At 45.0% G+C, this 14,606-nt stretch overlaps 1 protein-coding gene across 1 annotated transcript in view; it reads left to right on the forward strand.

The window, feature by feature from the left end:
- Positions 1–988: 988 nt before the first annotated feature.
- SMAD3 (SMAD family member 3) overlaps positions 989–14,606 on the forward strand; it is a 65,337-nt gene continuing 51,719 nt past the window's right edge. Inside the window, exon 1 of the mRNA XM_010717600.3 lies at positions 989–1,546. Coding sequence (XP_010715902.1) covers positions 1,341–1,546 — 206 coding nt within the window. The 5' untranslated portion in view covers positions 989–1,340. The remainder of the gene's footprint in view (positions 1,547–14,606) is intronic.

A 14,606-nucleotide genomic window follows, 5' to 3' on the forward strand; every position in this document is an offset into this window, starting at 1 on the left:
TGGAACCTGGAATTGGAGAACGTGGGTTGGCAAGAGCTGAGGTGTCTGGGAGCTGCCGAGCAGCCCCGGAGGCTTCCCAAATTCCGCTCCCCATCATCCCGTCTGGGAGGACAGAGGAAGCTGGGAAGTATTTCTCAGCTCAAAACCTCAGAATTTGGGAGCCAGGCCCCTGAAACTTTCACCCCCTGTTCCTGGACGGCTGCTGCATGCAGCTGGAGCGCAGAAAGGCGAACTGGCCTCGGCAGAGGCACCTGGTGGCTCTGCAGGTGGCCCCAGGCTGCCGTGTGCTGCTCAGAACCATTTTGGGACGATTTGTCACAGGATCAGAGCACTGAGGAGCTACTGTTCGTATTCGTATGGGCTCCCTTTCAGCATGGGGGGCAATGCTGGAGGCCGGGGAGCAAGACAGCTCTTTCTGCCCAGCACTGGAAAGGGAGGAGCTGGACATTTACCTGAATGCCGTCCTGAGTTAGTCAATGCCAGAGTCTCTCCACAAAGCACCTAGACCTGAACACACAGCACTTCTCTGACAAAAATGTTCCGTCTCAGAATTTCTGACCAGATCGGTGGTAAACAGGCTCAAACGACGCTCTGGAGATGATACAGGGCAAAAATTATTTGGGTCCCCGGTCTGCAGAGTGGGAGGATGAGGGAAAAGTAAATCGAAGGGGTTGAAACTGCCGATTGTCCGAGCCTGACTGAGTGGTGCTCAGCTGTGCGGAAAGCTGTGTGGAAAGACGCGTGGCAGTTGTTTGTGTTATTTTTCTTTTTTTCCACAGAAAACAGCCGCCGCGGGAGTCGCATCCCCGCAGCCACGGCTGAGGGTCCCCGCGCTGAGGGCCGCTCGGAGGGGCTTTGAGGCCGCGCGCTGCTCTGGGGGCGCCTTTCCGCGGCGCCGTAGCGGGGCTGAGACAGGAGAGCTGAGGGGCCCCGGCCCCGAGCGGGGAGGGGGGAGCGGAGTTCCCGGCGGGCCGGCCGCCTCCCCGCCCTCCCCCGGCGGCGTGAGCGAGCGTGTTTGGGAGGGAAGGAGGGGGTGGAAGCCGGGCCGGGGCGGCCAGCAGGCAATTTGCATGAGAGACAGACTGGGAATGAGCTGGAGTGGGCGCCTCTCCGCGCACACAGAGCGGGGCAGGAGGGGGAGGAGGAGGGAGCTGCCGCCGCCGCCGGGGAGAGGCGGCGAAGTCCGGGCAAAGTTTGGTGCCGCGGGCCCGAGGCGCTGAGGCGGCGGAGAGCGGCGCGGGGCCGGGCGAGGCCGCCGGGGCCGGGCTTTGTGCTGCCCGCGGGGCCTGCGCGGAGCGGAGCGGAGCGGGGGGCGGCGGGGCGCTGCCGGCAGAGCCAGCATGTCCTCCATCCTGCCCTTCACCCCTCCCATCGTCAAGCGGCTCCTGGGTTGGAAGAAAGGGGAGCAGAACGGGCAGGAGGAGAAATGGTGCGAGAAGGCGGTGAAGAGCCTGGTGAAGAAGCTGAAGAAGACGGGGCAGCTGGACGAGCTGGAGAAGGCGATCACCACGCAGAACATCAACACCAAGTGCATCACCATCCCCAGGTAGCGGCGGGCCGGGGCGACCCGCGGGCGGCGCTGCGCTGCGCCCCTCCGTGCGGTTATAGGGAGGAGAAAGGGGCGGCAGGGTGGGAGCGTGATAACGGGAGGGGGGAAAGTGCGAGGGGACGAGGGCAGGAAAGAGGTCTGCAACTGAGATTTAAAAAAAGGAAGAAAAAAAAAAAAAAGTTGGGAGCGCTGTGGATAACAGCTCTGCGTATTGTGGGTACCCGTGGTCAGAAGTTTCAGCGTTCTCCGGCGTTGTTAGGGGAAGATTTGTTTATTTCTGATAAACTATCGGGAAAATGGTTTGTTTGGGTTGCTTGCTTGTTTCCATGTCAGCTAGACAGACGTTGCTCGAAGAGGTGATTGAGAGCCCTGCTGTGTGTGTGTTTTCCAGTGGCTTTTTAGATTGGGAACGCAAATGGCATCGCTGAAAGGGATTCTTTGGAGTACCGAAGGGTGAATATAACCAATATATATACATACGAAATTTTGCGTTAACATAGATTTTATTTTTAGCCTTCATTCTGAGCTCTGCGAGACCATTATAAATCATGTAGGATGTGTGTGTAAGTATCCCATCAAAGAAAAATCCTGCACGTAACTTTCAGCTAGCTGGCCGCAGGCGGTGCTTTATTGCTGAGGGTTTGTTGATTTCATGAGCGGGGCCAGATGACTGCTGGGGCTGTTCTTGGTTGTTGTTTGAAGGGTATTTTTTGGTTGTTGTTTGAAACACAGGCCAAAGTTCATTCCAAATATTTGAATGCTGCATAATTGTGTGCTTCTGCGTGAGAAGATAGCTGTGTGTGTGTGTATTCATGCTCCTCTCTCGCGCAAACAAATGTATGCTTTCTTGGTTGTCAGAATGATTTAATATGCAGTAGCTAATACAAAGCAGCATCTGTTGCATGAAAAAGTGAAGCAAGTAGCTTAGAAATGTGGGCATTTGGAACTCTGAAATTTTTCTTCCAGCAACTGTAGGGTGGTTTTTTTTTCGTTGTCGTTTTGTTTTTTCAAAAAACATCAAAAAAAAAAAGGAGTCTCCTGATATTTTAGTGCTGAATGACCGTGGCTGAGATTTTACACTGAATAGAACTGGACCCTCACCTTTCTTAGTTAGTTATTCTGGCGTCCTCTTCTAGCTGAAGAGCAGAGCTGCCCCTGATAAAAAATGTAGTAAAACCTCTATTTCAAAATTCTTGGTAAGCAGTGTGCATCCCTCACAGATAATGCCCTATCTAAACCACTTCCCTTAAATACCTCTTCGGAAGAAGAAAATGACTTGAGCAGCCCTGCTGATGTGACTGTGGTATTGTGCCTCATTGCTGATGAGCAGAGCATGAAGTCTGCAGATGATTCTTTTGCTAACAACAAGGTGTTGTAGCATAAGGGAAGGAGAGTTCGTATTTTCTGATTCAAAAGAGGCAAAGAGATGGGTGGAGTGGGATGCTTTAGTTGAGAAAAATAATTGTAAAGCTGTAAAATAAGTAACAATGCAAGCAGATGTCACAAGTCGTAAATATTATCACCTCCAGAGATTGTCCTGGAAGAGCCTGCTGTGCAGAAGCGATTGCTTCTCACAGACTGTGCTCAGCTAAAAGAAATCTGAACAGAAATTATAACATTTCATACTCACTTGTAACACAGAACCCGGATCCTGTATGTCTTAAACCTTGGTGCTGGGGGAGTATCAGCACATTCTGACACGAGCTCCTTTGGTCTTAGTGTTAGATTTTTAACATAACGCTTCCTGTGTACATTTGTTATTGTTTAATACCGGCATTACAGGGATGCAAGTGGTGGTCGTTAAGTTGCTTTGTTCTGTACCCTCAGAAGCAGCGCAGTGAGAGGTTGATACTTAGGTATCAGAGACTGGGAAGTGTCACCAAGCAGTTTGTCTGGGAGGGGTGGCAAAGCTGGAGCAAGGTCTGTGACTTTGGGCCGTGTCCTCTCCTCGGGACTGTGCTGTTTGTCCTAATGTATCTACAGATCTGGTCACCCTGTCACTCCAAATTAGCATTTGCAGGACAATTCTGGTATGGCTTTAGTATTTTCTTTTAAAATAATACTACATATCGTGTTTTACTATTTAGGTAAATAAGTATGTTGAAGGGAGGCAAAAGGGGAAAAAACATCATTAAGAATTAGATCATGTTGTGCATTGTCTGTAATGCACCAGTAGGCTGAATTGCAGTGGAGCCATGCCAGCGATGACTCTGGCCCAGCAGGAGTAGGGTAAGTCCAAAATTAGCTATTGTATCCATGAGACAGAGCAAGTTTCAGATGTAAAAGTGCTCAAGCTTTGCAGGAACATTGCTTGTGGGACTAAGGGCTACGCAGCAGATGAGCCAGCGCTTCAAATTCCTGTAGTGACAAGGTGGGACTGAATGCATGTATTAAAAAAGAACAAGAAAAAGGAATACATCAATTTTTGTTACAGGGCTGTGGAATCAGGAGGCCACATTTGTTCCTGCTGTCGTTTTTATCAACTTGGAACTGGAAATAGGCATGTTTCTCAATATGCAATCTCCTGATAGTTTATATGATGGATAGCATAGAGGTGAATTGACAGACACACTTCCCACCCTCAGGTTCCCGTTGGAAGGACATGTGGCATACAGCAGAAGGCTGGAGAGACCCTCACGGATCTTAGCAGAGGTGCTGGCAGGATTCTTTCCCTTTTGTTTTTTTTCCTGCTGCAGCAGGAAGCAATTTCCACCTGAAAAGCCTCAGACCACGGGCTTGCTTCACGTTGCCAGTGCCTGGCAGAAGGGTTTGTTAGAGGGCTGTGTGTTGGAGCACTGCTGCTCCACAGTCCATCCTGCTCCACAAGGGAGCTGTCTGTAAACCTGTGTGTGCTGAGCTTTGGTGCTGGGGGCTGACCTAGTGAGGTGTAGCAAGCTGTGTCTGCATGGCAGCAAAATAACTCTTCATAGTACTGCATGCTGTGATAAAAACACACATTCTTTTGACCATTAAAATATACCCTTTGTAGTAGTTGGGTTGATCTTGAAAGCCCAGCTCTCAGGATGGGGGTTTTTTACTGCTTTTTGGACAATGCTGAGGATGGAGTTCTGTTAGCACGTACCCCAGCACAGCCAGGTGTTCGAGTTTACGGCCTCTCTGCTTTGCTCTGTGAGCAAGCTTAGATCTATTCCAGCTGCTATCAGATGTTTTGAAGTTTTGATAGCTCTCTCTGCTTCTGAGACCAGATGTGGTGAACTGGGAATTTGCTGGCAGCAAACCCGACAGCTGGCACTACCTGCAGAACGTGCGTGCATCCCTGTGGACTTCATGCCTGGGTGAAGAGCAGTGAGTTTGTGGTACTATTTCTGACCTGAAGAGAGGCCGTGCTGTGCTCTTGGCAAACCATGCACGTTTTTTCACAGAAATAGTGCATTAACCTGAACTGTGAGTGTTTCACAACCTGAATAGGGGTCTGAACTGTGAAAGTCAGGAACATGTAGTGAGCAATTACTAATTTCTGAGGGCTGTATGGTATATGTAGTCTTGTATATGTAATCTTGCATATGTGGCAGGAGGTAGCAAATGCTTTGTTTCAAGAGCATTAGTGGTCCTGTACATTAAGACAAAGTCAAGACATTCTGTGATACATTTTCATATATATATATTTCTGGTAAGCCTATTACTGTATTTATTTTTTTATATCACCAGTGGTTTTATAGGAGCCAGGATTCTTGTATGTAAGAAATACCCTCTTTTAAGTGGTGTTTTTTTTAATTTAGAAAGCAGTTTTTGAAGAGAGGTGGGTGTTATTTCTTGTGGAACTCATCTAATAATGATAGAGTGTACCAAGTGAAATGGAAATACGGCACTTTAAAAAAAAAAAAAAAAAAAAAAGCTGAACAGAATGTTCCTTAAATGATTTGCTTTTCAGTGGAGGAAAACCGGGAAGAATAAAGAATAAAGAAGGAAGATCTTCAGCGTGAACATAATTTTATTGAGTGCTGACTGCACAGTATTTACAGGAGTTGACCTTGGTCTGAGGACTGCCTTAATACCAGGAAAGTAGGAAAACTGCAGATAGAGAAAGTGGCAGAGGCACTTCTTAGGACTGTGAACTCTTCTTTTGAGGCTGGCATCTGTCGAGATTCAGCACCAAGCGAAGGACCAGTCAGTTCTGTGTGTTTGTGCACACATTTGTATTTTCTATGCCAAATTTAAACCGTCTCATTTTCAGTACAGCTGTCAGTGTACGTGGGACGTGCATACGTAGCTTTACTGTTGCACAGACTGCTTTCAGGCTGCCTGCTCTCAAGGTGAGCTTGGCTTGCAGTGGGGCATTGGTTGCAGCTCAGTCCTGTGTGCGTGCAGGCTAGCTGCCTTGATGTTTGCTGGCTCCCAGCTGCAGGTAATTTTACTGGCACAGCGCTCTCCTGACCTCTATACTGCGCTAGCTTTATGGGCAGGTTGTTGTGGCCCTGCCCTAACCTTTGTGCTGTCACTGCCACGCTGCTGCCATGTGAGTTCATTTGGCTGTGGTGGTGGTAGCTGCAGGGTGGACGCGGCGCCCGGTTTGTTGTGGCTGGCCTTTGTGCTGTTAGTGTGGCTTTGCAGATCAGGTCTAATGGTGAAAATACAGCAAGTACACGGGCTCAGCCTTCAGTTCAGTGTACTTTATACCTGCAGTCACACTTATCCTTTGGTCCCCTCCTCCTCCTCCGCTCACCGAAGGTACAGAGTGATGCTGAAACTCCTCTTGACCACAGGGCAGTGTTTGTGTAAGATAGAGATGGGCCAGTGGGGAGAAAAAAAAATGTATTCTACCACTTGCTGAGATGTTTACGGACGTTCATCTCTCTGCCTTTTTTTCTTTTTCCTTTTCTCGTGGGACTGAAATATTTAAAATAGCTTCTGGAAGGACTCGTAAGATTCTCATTATATTGTGTAGTAAGTGTTGAATCTTTGTGAAATAAAATGTTTAAGATGGTTGTTTAACTTTTATAACATTAGGAAAAGACCCTGAACATTGCAGTCATTTAAATATAATGAGAAATAAATGCAAAAAATTGATGAAATCAAGAAATGCACACTGTATGGGATTATCACATCAGGGATCCAATTAAAATGAGCTCTTCTAATAAATATTAGTTTAATAATATAAACTTGTGATCACTTTATTATTGCAACAGAAGTAAAATTAACAAGATTTAATGGACTGAGCAGCCATTAATTTTCACTTGTTAATTTATTAGGAGCTTTAACACTGTTAGATGCACAGCAATGCTATTATCCTGCATGAAGCACTTTATGAAATAAATAGGGCCAAACGGTGCTTGAATTAAATTGAAATCAGATTTTATTCTCAAATTATCCGTTTCTGTTTTTTTATTATTATTGTGATTATGATTATTTTTTTCTAGCTTTCCTCCATGCAGTGCAATTAAATTTTCAGGGATGGGCTGCAGCACTCTCTTCCAGTAAGGCTTATGAGCAGTACTAATTAACTTTTGGCCTTGCTTGCCTTGATGTGCTGTGCAAAAGGCTTCTTCTAGTCCAGAGCTGAGAGTGCAGATTGGCAGCAGGGATGGGGGAATAAGGACAGGGCAGAGGTTCTTGTCCAGACTCCCTGGTTCTAGCTGGCCAGCTTCACTGCACTTAGTAAATGTTTGTTAATTATGTTTTGTTACATCGGACTTGAGTCCAAACACGGAGACAAGGAAGTTGTTAATGACTGAGCTCTTGTGCTTGTCACTGAAGAGACAATAAGGTGCAGTTTATACTGATTTAAAGCCATTTTGTAGCCCTTCGGGCCTGACCCTCATTTTCTCCCCCATCTCCTGCCATCCCTGTCAGAAGGTGGGACTGAAGCAAGCATGAGGTTGGGTTGCTGCTGTGGCTCTGCAGGAGCAGAATGAGGAGCAGATCTCTCTTCCAGTATTAAAGGTCTGACTGTTCAGAAGCAGGCATGAACGAACTGCTTAGATACGATCGTAGTAATAACAGTGATATAAAGAAGTAACCCCTGTCCTCAGAGGAGCTGAGCTAGGAAAGGAATAACAATATCCTGTTTTTAGAGATAGAAATTAGAATTACAGAGTTGTGTGAGCTCCAGAACAAAAAATCTTCACTGACAACTAACATGTAGCATAAACATTAACTGTTGTGGCTGTGCTGATGTGGGTTAACCAGATTTGCTCATTTAGAGGCAAGGTAGGTTTCAGAATCCTACATGATTGCATGTAGTGTGGGCAGACTTTGGGTTATTCAGAACTGTTGAATTACAAGGAGAGAGGAAGAAATAATAAAACACATTCGTGAGCCTCATGAGAAAGCATATTTAATAATTAAAATCCAGTAAAACTTGTGTAATCTAGGAGAAGTGAATAGGTGATCTTGATAACTTGTATTTGTCCCTAGAGGTACCTTGCAGCCCGCTTACTGTTCAGCTCTGAGCTTACGACAGCAAACAAGTGGCACGTTTCAGGGAGTCGTGTCACCGGGCTCTGTGTGTGCCTGACCCCGTGGCCAGGAGCATCTACGTGCGGTATCCAAAGGAATGTGCTGTGTCAGCTTACCAAAGGTGAGCCTGCAAATCCTGGGGAGAAGGCTGCAGGGCACAAGGTGCCAGGAGGGTCAGTCTGGCTGCCCAGAGCCCTCACTTCTTCCAAGCTTTGAGATTCTCAGAAAGGAGAGTCTCTGTTTCAGGGTATTGTTATGGGACCATCCTTAGCTCACTGCATTATTTGTTGTTATCTAATCTGGAAACTTCAGTAAACTTTTGCTTACAGGTTGTGTCATAGAAAAGGTTGAAGATTTTCTTAGGTTTGGTGATGTTTATTAACCATAACACAGTCTCTTTAGAAAAGGAAATCAGAACAGAAATTTCCTCCTTTGTGGTGAGGCTGCAACCAGCAATAGCTGACTGATGGATGTTGATACTGATATTCTTTTCTGACGATAAAAGAGGAAAAACTTTGTCCTTCCTGTTCTAGTTTCTTTAATGTGAAAGGAGAAATTTGCTTAGTCTGATTCACTTTCCAGATGTAAAGCTGTTATTGTTCACAGAAATATTGCATGTGATTGCATCTTTGTGTCTGTGTTGGCTGTGCAACTGTTATTATTACTTTATCTGCTTAGTGGTTAGAGAACACTTTTTCCAGATTTTCCTTTCCCTCCATAACTGGTGGCTGTGTGGGACGACAGAAGACCCAACTACAAGCATCATTGATTTTGTTATACGCAGAAAGACCAGATATGTTGGGTTTTGTTTTCATAGAGATACAAAGTCTGTGATTTCTACACACGTGGAATTGTACAGGAATGCCCTTTTCTTACTATTCGGTGAACAAATTGTTGTTCCCCTTGAGTCAGACGCACAGCCAATCTGTGGCACATGTGTAAAGGTATCTGAAAAACTATACTGGTGTTTACAAAGCACTCTATCATAAAAGCAGTGCTGACAAGCAGCTGGAGCCTGAGTCTTTTCCCACTCTATTTGCATTTGTGTAATTATGTGGATTTCAGTAAATTTGCTTGATTTACATGCAAGTGAAAGGAGAATCAGGCCAGCGCAAGAAAGCAGTGCACTGAAAATGGAGGACAGAGGTGTCCATAGGCTGAGTATTGTAAGATTTTCCCCTTACATTCATGGTTCTTGGAGCCACTGTGTGTTCTCTGCTGGGCTGGATGCCTGCCTGGGCCCGAGGCACCGTGTGTGGTGCAGTGTGTGATGGCTGCTCAAAGCTGGTGCTTTTCAGCCCTGGGCTGGAGATCCATCAGGAAGGATTTAGTTGGAAGTTTGGTGGAAATGAAACTTCTCTGCAGAGCATTTCATTTTTGAAGGAGTTGTTGCACGTGTTTCAGTAACGATTTTCCACTGGGTACTATTGTGTCTTGGCAGAGAGCCTCCATTTTGTGGCTGAGATGGCCCTGGATGAGAGTTGGCATTGGCACTGCCTCCTGAATAAAGAAGGATTTGGCTGTGCTCACCGTGCTTTGTCTTTTTGTTTTATTGTGTTTTTTTCTTTCTGTTCTTCTGTTTTCAGCCAGCTCACATACCCATGGTGAAGCCATTGCAATGTGCTTCTCCTGCAGCACCCTCACACCTCCCCTGCTACAAGCCTTGCAGACAGGAAAAAGAGTAGGGGTTTCCTTGTGCATGGCCTAGATAAAGCCCAACCACGATTCCAGGCCTTGAACTTCGAAGAGCACAAGCTCTGCTGATAACACCCGTCCTTTCTCTCTTCCCCTGTGGCCAGCTTGTTGCAAGGAAGGCCTGGGATCACTGCTGCTGTTGACCTGGAACCTGAATGCAAGGCTCTGCTCTGGCGAGCCTGGATTGATTATATCATGAGTTTCACAGGCTTGACACGCTGAAATCTGCGTACGGTTTAGCTGATCTTCCTCCATACCTCCTTCTTGGGCCTAAATTTAACTCACTTATTGACTATAAGCTTTACAAAGCTGAATCTATCTTCACACTTGCTTTTTTTACCTGTTTAAGTGCTGCTTTCTTTTCAGAATTGCCTTGGGTTGTCACTTTTTTTCCCTTTTCCAATGCCCAGCACAGTCTTTGCAGAGATGAGTTAGAGCAATGGAAAGTGGAAATAAGCTCATTTGAAACTACTGCGTTGGAGGCAAGCTTTACAAAATAACTAAATGTAAATTAAAAAAAAAGAAGTCAATAATCACTTATCATCAAAGCCAACGTGACTCTATAACTGATGTCTTTTGCCAGTAGAAGTCTGCTGGCAGTCTGCGAGCTGTTGGGAGCATTGCTGTGAATTAGATGCCATAAATGAGTTGCGTGTAGGTAGGCAGCTGATCCCTGAAGCCTTTTCCCAAATCTCGTGGTGTTTGTTTAGTAGAAAAGGCTGAAAGCTCACATAGAGGGCTGCAGTTGCATCTTTGTTTTTTTCCAGTTGTAACTGAGTTAAGATAGGCTTTCTGTTGTGCATAACTGCCTTAATGAGCGTACACTGTGGCTAGGGAAGACTGAAAACATCACGTTTTGTTCCACACCACTGTGTACCATTAAGCAAAATGCTTAACCTACTTGTACCTCGCTCTTCTCTACCTAGAAAATGCAGTACTTGCCTCACGAGGATGTCAGAGAATGTAATAACAGTTGAGAAAGGCTCTTAGCGTTTTGACAGATAGACAGGGTTGCAAAACTCTGTACCTTGCTACTGTAGAAGGCTTTCTGTTGCTGTTCAGCATCTCTTTTCACACTCAGAAAGCAGTTCTGAGTTCTGAGCAGTTTTTTTTGGAAGCTTTCTTTGAAAATATGTAGGTGCTACGTCAGTGGGAATATTAGAATTCCGGAGATGTTTAGCGGTCAACTTTTACTGGGTTTGCATAATATTTATCTATTCATCACTGCGCCGTACCTCCTGTGCACATGGAATATTTTGACTGGTTGATGCACATCATACCACAGTGGTCTGCTTCTGAGCTTAGGCTGAAAGTGTTAGCACGAGTCCAGGGGAAACACTATACACACAGCCTCATGTTTTCATTTAAGTAATATTATATAACCATATGTGAGCATAATGCCATCCAAACACAAAATGCTAAATGAAAGAAATGTGTTCATGCAGAGATCGTGCTGTCGTTGGTAGACCTTTAAAGCCACGACTCGCAGCAGCAGCACGTGTTTGGAAAAACAGATCGCTTGTGTACCTATAACTGTGTTCTTTCACTCAGCAGTTTGGCAGCCGCTGAGGGCCGGGCAATTGTGAGCACCTATTGGCTTTAAAACTCCTTTGCATCTGAAGACTTCTGGTGAGTTGTTCTGAAAGAGATGACTGAAAGCTAATAGCTGGCCATCTGGCTGGAAACAACATTATTAATTAAGCTTTCTCTTTTTTCTTTTAAATCATTTACAAGTTTGAAATAAATGCTCTTTTCAAGGGTATTGAAGCAAGTTGGATTTGAATTCTTGCTGTGGGAAGCAGTGCGTTTAATGCCTGCCTTCACTGAAGTTAAGAATCAAAGTAATGGTTACTTAGATTTCTGAAGAGCAAAACAACCTCCAGATTAGTCCTTACGTGTTTTAAACAGCTGCTTTGTGTAAAAGACAGCCATCAAGCTCAAAGACTATGAACAGCACCCATTTAAAGATAAAAAAAAATCTTTACTACTTATCAAGCCCTTTTAGCCACCTTTTCCATCATGGTCTTTTCAAGCCTGTTGAAGGGCCTGTGCTTGCTGGAGGGTGTTGGTGACCTCTGTTTTATTACTTAGGCCACAAAGTCCTTTGCAGCAGAAAGATTTCAGTTCCCTTTTGCAGATTGGGATCGTGAGGGCCCGAGGACTGGGCTGACTGGCACTAAGGTGCGTGGGGGCAGAGGCAAAGCAACAGCTTGGGTGCAGGCTGCAGTGCTCCATATGCAGGGTTGAAGTGACATTGCTTTTGAGAGGACATCTCCCCATGTTCTGGGTGGAAACAGTTTATAGTAGTTTAATAACAGTTTAAAAGCTGTCCTTCCTGAGTAGCGTTAATAAATCATAACGCAGTCATGATGTAGCATTCAGAATGATATCTGTAAAACGGTGTTGCGTATGTGTAATTTGGGGGAGCCTTTTGGGATAGCAGCACGTTTCAGCAGCTCTCACAGGCACAAGTCTGATGAAGAACTGAAGAAGTATGGAAACTTACTGGTGGTTTGACCCAAATAAGACAGAACTGTCCATCTTTGGTACGAAGCTCAGGAATTACAGCTTCTGAGATGGAAGCATTTTGCTAGGCAGTCAAGTGCACTGAAGGAGCAGCGCAGGCTTATGCCATTCATTACAAGCACTTTCTGCTCGTGCCCGGTGTTCCCCCCCATTAGTTCTCCGTTCCTTGCTGGCAGAGACTATGCTGTAAAATATTGCTATAGCAGACACAAATGAACGCATACAAGCGAGCATAGGCCGTGGACATTATGGCTTGAAATTGAGTTTTGTAAGTCACTGCTTTGCATGCCAGGCTCCACTGGTTTGAGAGCCCTGTTGAGGTAGCTGCTTCTAAACAGAAGTAAAAATAGACATTTGGGTGCTCTGATCTTAGAAGAAAAAAAAACAGCAGGCATTTATTGGATTATGATTGGCTGATGACTTTGAATCTGGAGACAGTTTTATGTTACAGAGCTTCTCGCCCTGCTTATTCTCCCAGCTCCTGTTCTTTCCCCCTCTCCATTTTTTTTTTTTTTCCCTCTTTTCATGCTTTCTATTTTTAGGGTGGCATTTCAGAGTTTCTGCCATACTGGCAGGCCAGCTATTCCAGAAGAAAAAGAAAGAAGAAGGGTGGGAGGTAGAGCTAATAACTGTTATTAATTTGGGTTTTGAGTGTTAATGTTCAGAGATCGTATGTTTCCAATCTATCTGATAGTAGATGAAGGATCTGCTTGCACTCAGAGCCATTGATTCACATGCATCCTGACAGTCTTTGTGCACTTTGGCAGAAGAGAAGAAAAGTTGGAGGTTTAGGACTGCAGGGGAAGTTTTAGAACAATTCTTTGTGTCCAGCAGAATAACTTCAGGTAGCAAGTGGTGTTTAGTTATTTAGTTTAACTTTTGTGAAGGAAGAAAAAAAAAAACGTTGTGACTGAATTAAAAAAAAAAACATTCGTACTATTAAGATCTGAACAGAAACTGAGTAACCCTTGCTTGGTGTGTATACATGTGTTTATGTAAATGAAATTGTGGGATGAGGCTTTTGCAGCCAGCTCTAATGCTGATCAGTGATTGGAGTTCCTTCAAGAGTGTGAGAGCAGGGAGAGGGAATTCTGTGGGGATGGAGCAGTGAGTGCTCATGGAGCAGAATTCCTCTGACCTTTCTGGTGTGGGGCCTGTGATGCTGTATGGCCCTGCTAAAGCTGTTGCGTGATTTATTAACGGGCTCTGCTAATGTATGCCTTTGTGATCTGTGCCTTTGTGCCTTGCATTTTCTTGGGGCTTGCCTTGCTTTCTTTGTTTGTTTAGAGGTTGAGGTACATGTTAGCCTGAATACTATTTTTCTTCCTGTGCTATGCCTGAGAATCTTAAACCACAGGGAAGGGTGGCTGCTTGGAGGGGGCATAGAGGAAACAGGAGTGTTCTGTGCTTATGAGAGCAAAAGGTTTTACTTAATGTGACAAAGCTTAAGACAGGCCAGGCATAGGTGTTTGATAGCATTTGATGTTTGTTGTGAACTCAGTAAGTCGTGTTTTCCTCTCGGTGATTTCTGGGCCGTCACTTCTGCACGTGCAGAGCAGCTCTGAGTTTACATCATTATGAGAATAGCTGGGGAAGAATTGCATCTTAATTTTACACGTCATGTTGTATTTCATCCTTACTTGTGGTTTACATCATAGCTGACTGCAGCTATGAAGAATAGTTTTCTAGGTTCATTTGGTTGTTGTTTGTTGTCAGAAGCTGTCTGAGGCTGCTGCAGTGTAAGTGCACATGCAAGGTATTGCTACAACTTAAATCACTGAGGAGTTATTTTTAGATGACCAGGATTATTTCAAAATATAGGCCATAACATTTCTAACAGTGATTTGGTAACTTATTTCAGTCAGTTATAGATTGCACCTCATGTTGACTTGAATCTATCGCTAACTTGCAGGATTTTGTTTCCTTTAAAGCAAATGAAGCTGTCGCTTAAAGGTATTTCTTAGAATAGTTGGTAAGAACGGATAGATGTAGTTTGCTTTACTGTCACAGGGACTGAGTTTTGTTTTCTGGGGTTGCCTCCTGCACAGCAGGCTGAAGAGGGGTAAGCAAGAGAAAGCTTTACAGTTTGCATATGTTTGTATCTACTGCAACAGTTCCTGGGGACTGAGGAAGAGGTGACCAACGACACTGTATGTAATGTGCAACCATTTCGGGGTGAAAATGTACATGGAATCTTTTCTTTGGGGAGATTTTAGAAGAGTTTTCTGCAGACTGAAGAAAGGCTCAGTGAATGCATGTTGCTGGCTTGCGGGCACATTCAGGCCAGCTGGTCAGAGCAAGTTGCATTATGTTGGCAAAAGTTGTGATAGCAGTAACTCCCACACTTAGACAATATATTTTTATCTTACACTTTAACCCTAAATATTTTGTTACTGTGCCAGTAAGTGGCAGAGCAGAT

This window comes from Meleagris gallopavo, chromosome 12 (assembly GCF_905368555.1).
Source record: "Meleagris gallopavo chromosome 12, MGAL_WU_HG_1.1, whole genome shotgun sequence".
In the NCBI taxonomy this organism is placed as follows: domain Eukaryota; kingdom Metazoa; phylum Chordata; class Aves; order Galliformes; family Phasianidae; genus Meleagris; species Meleagris gallopavo.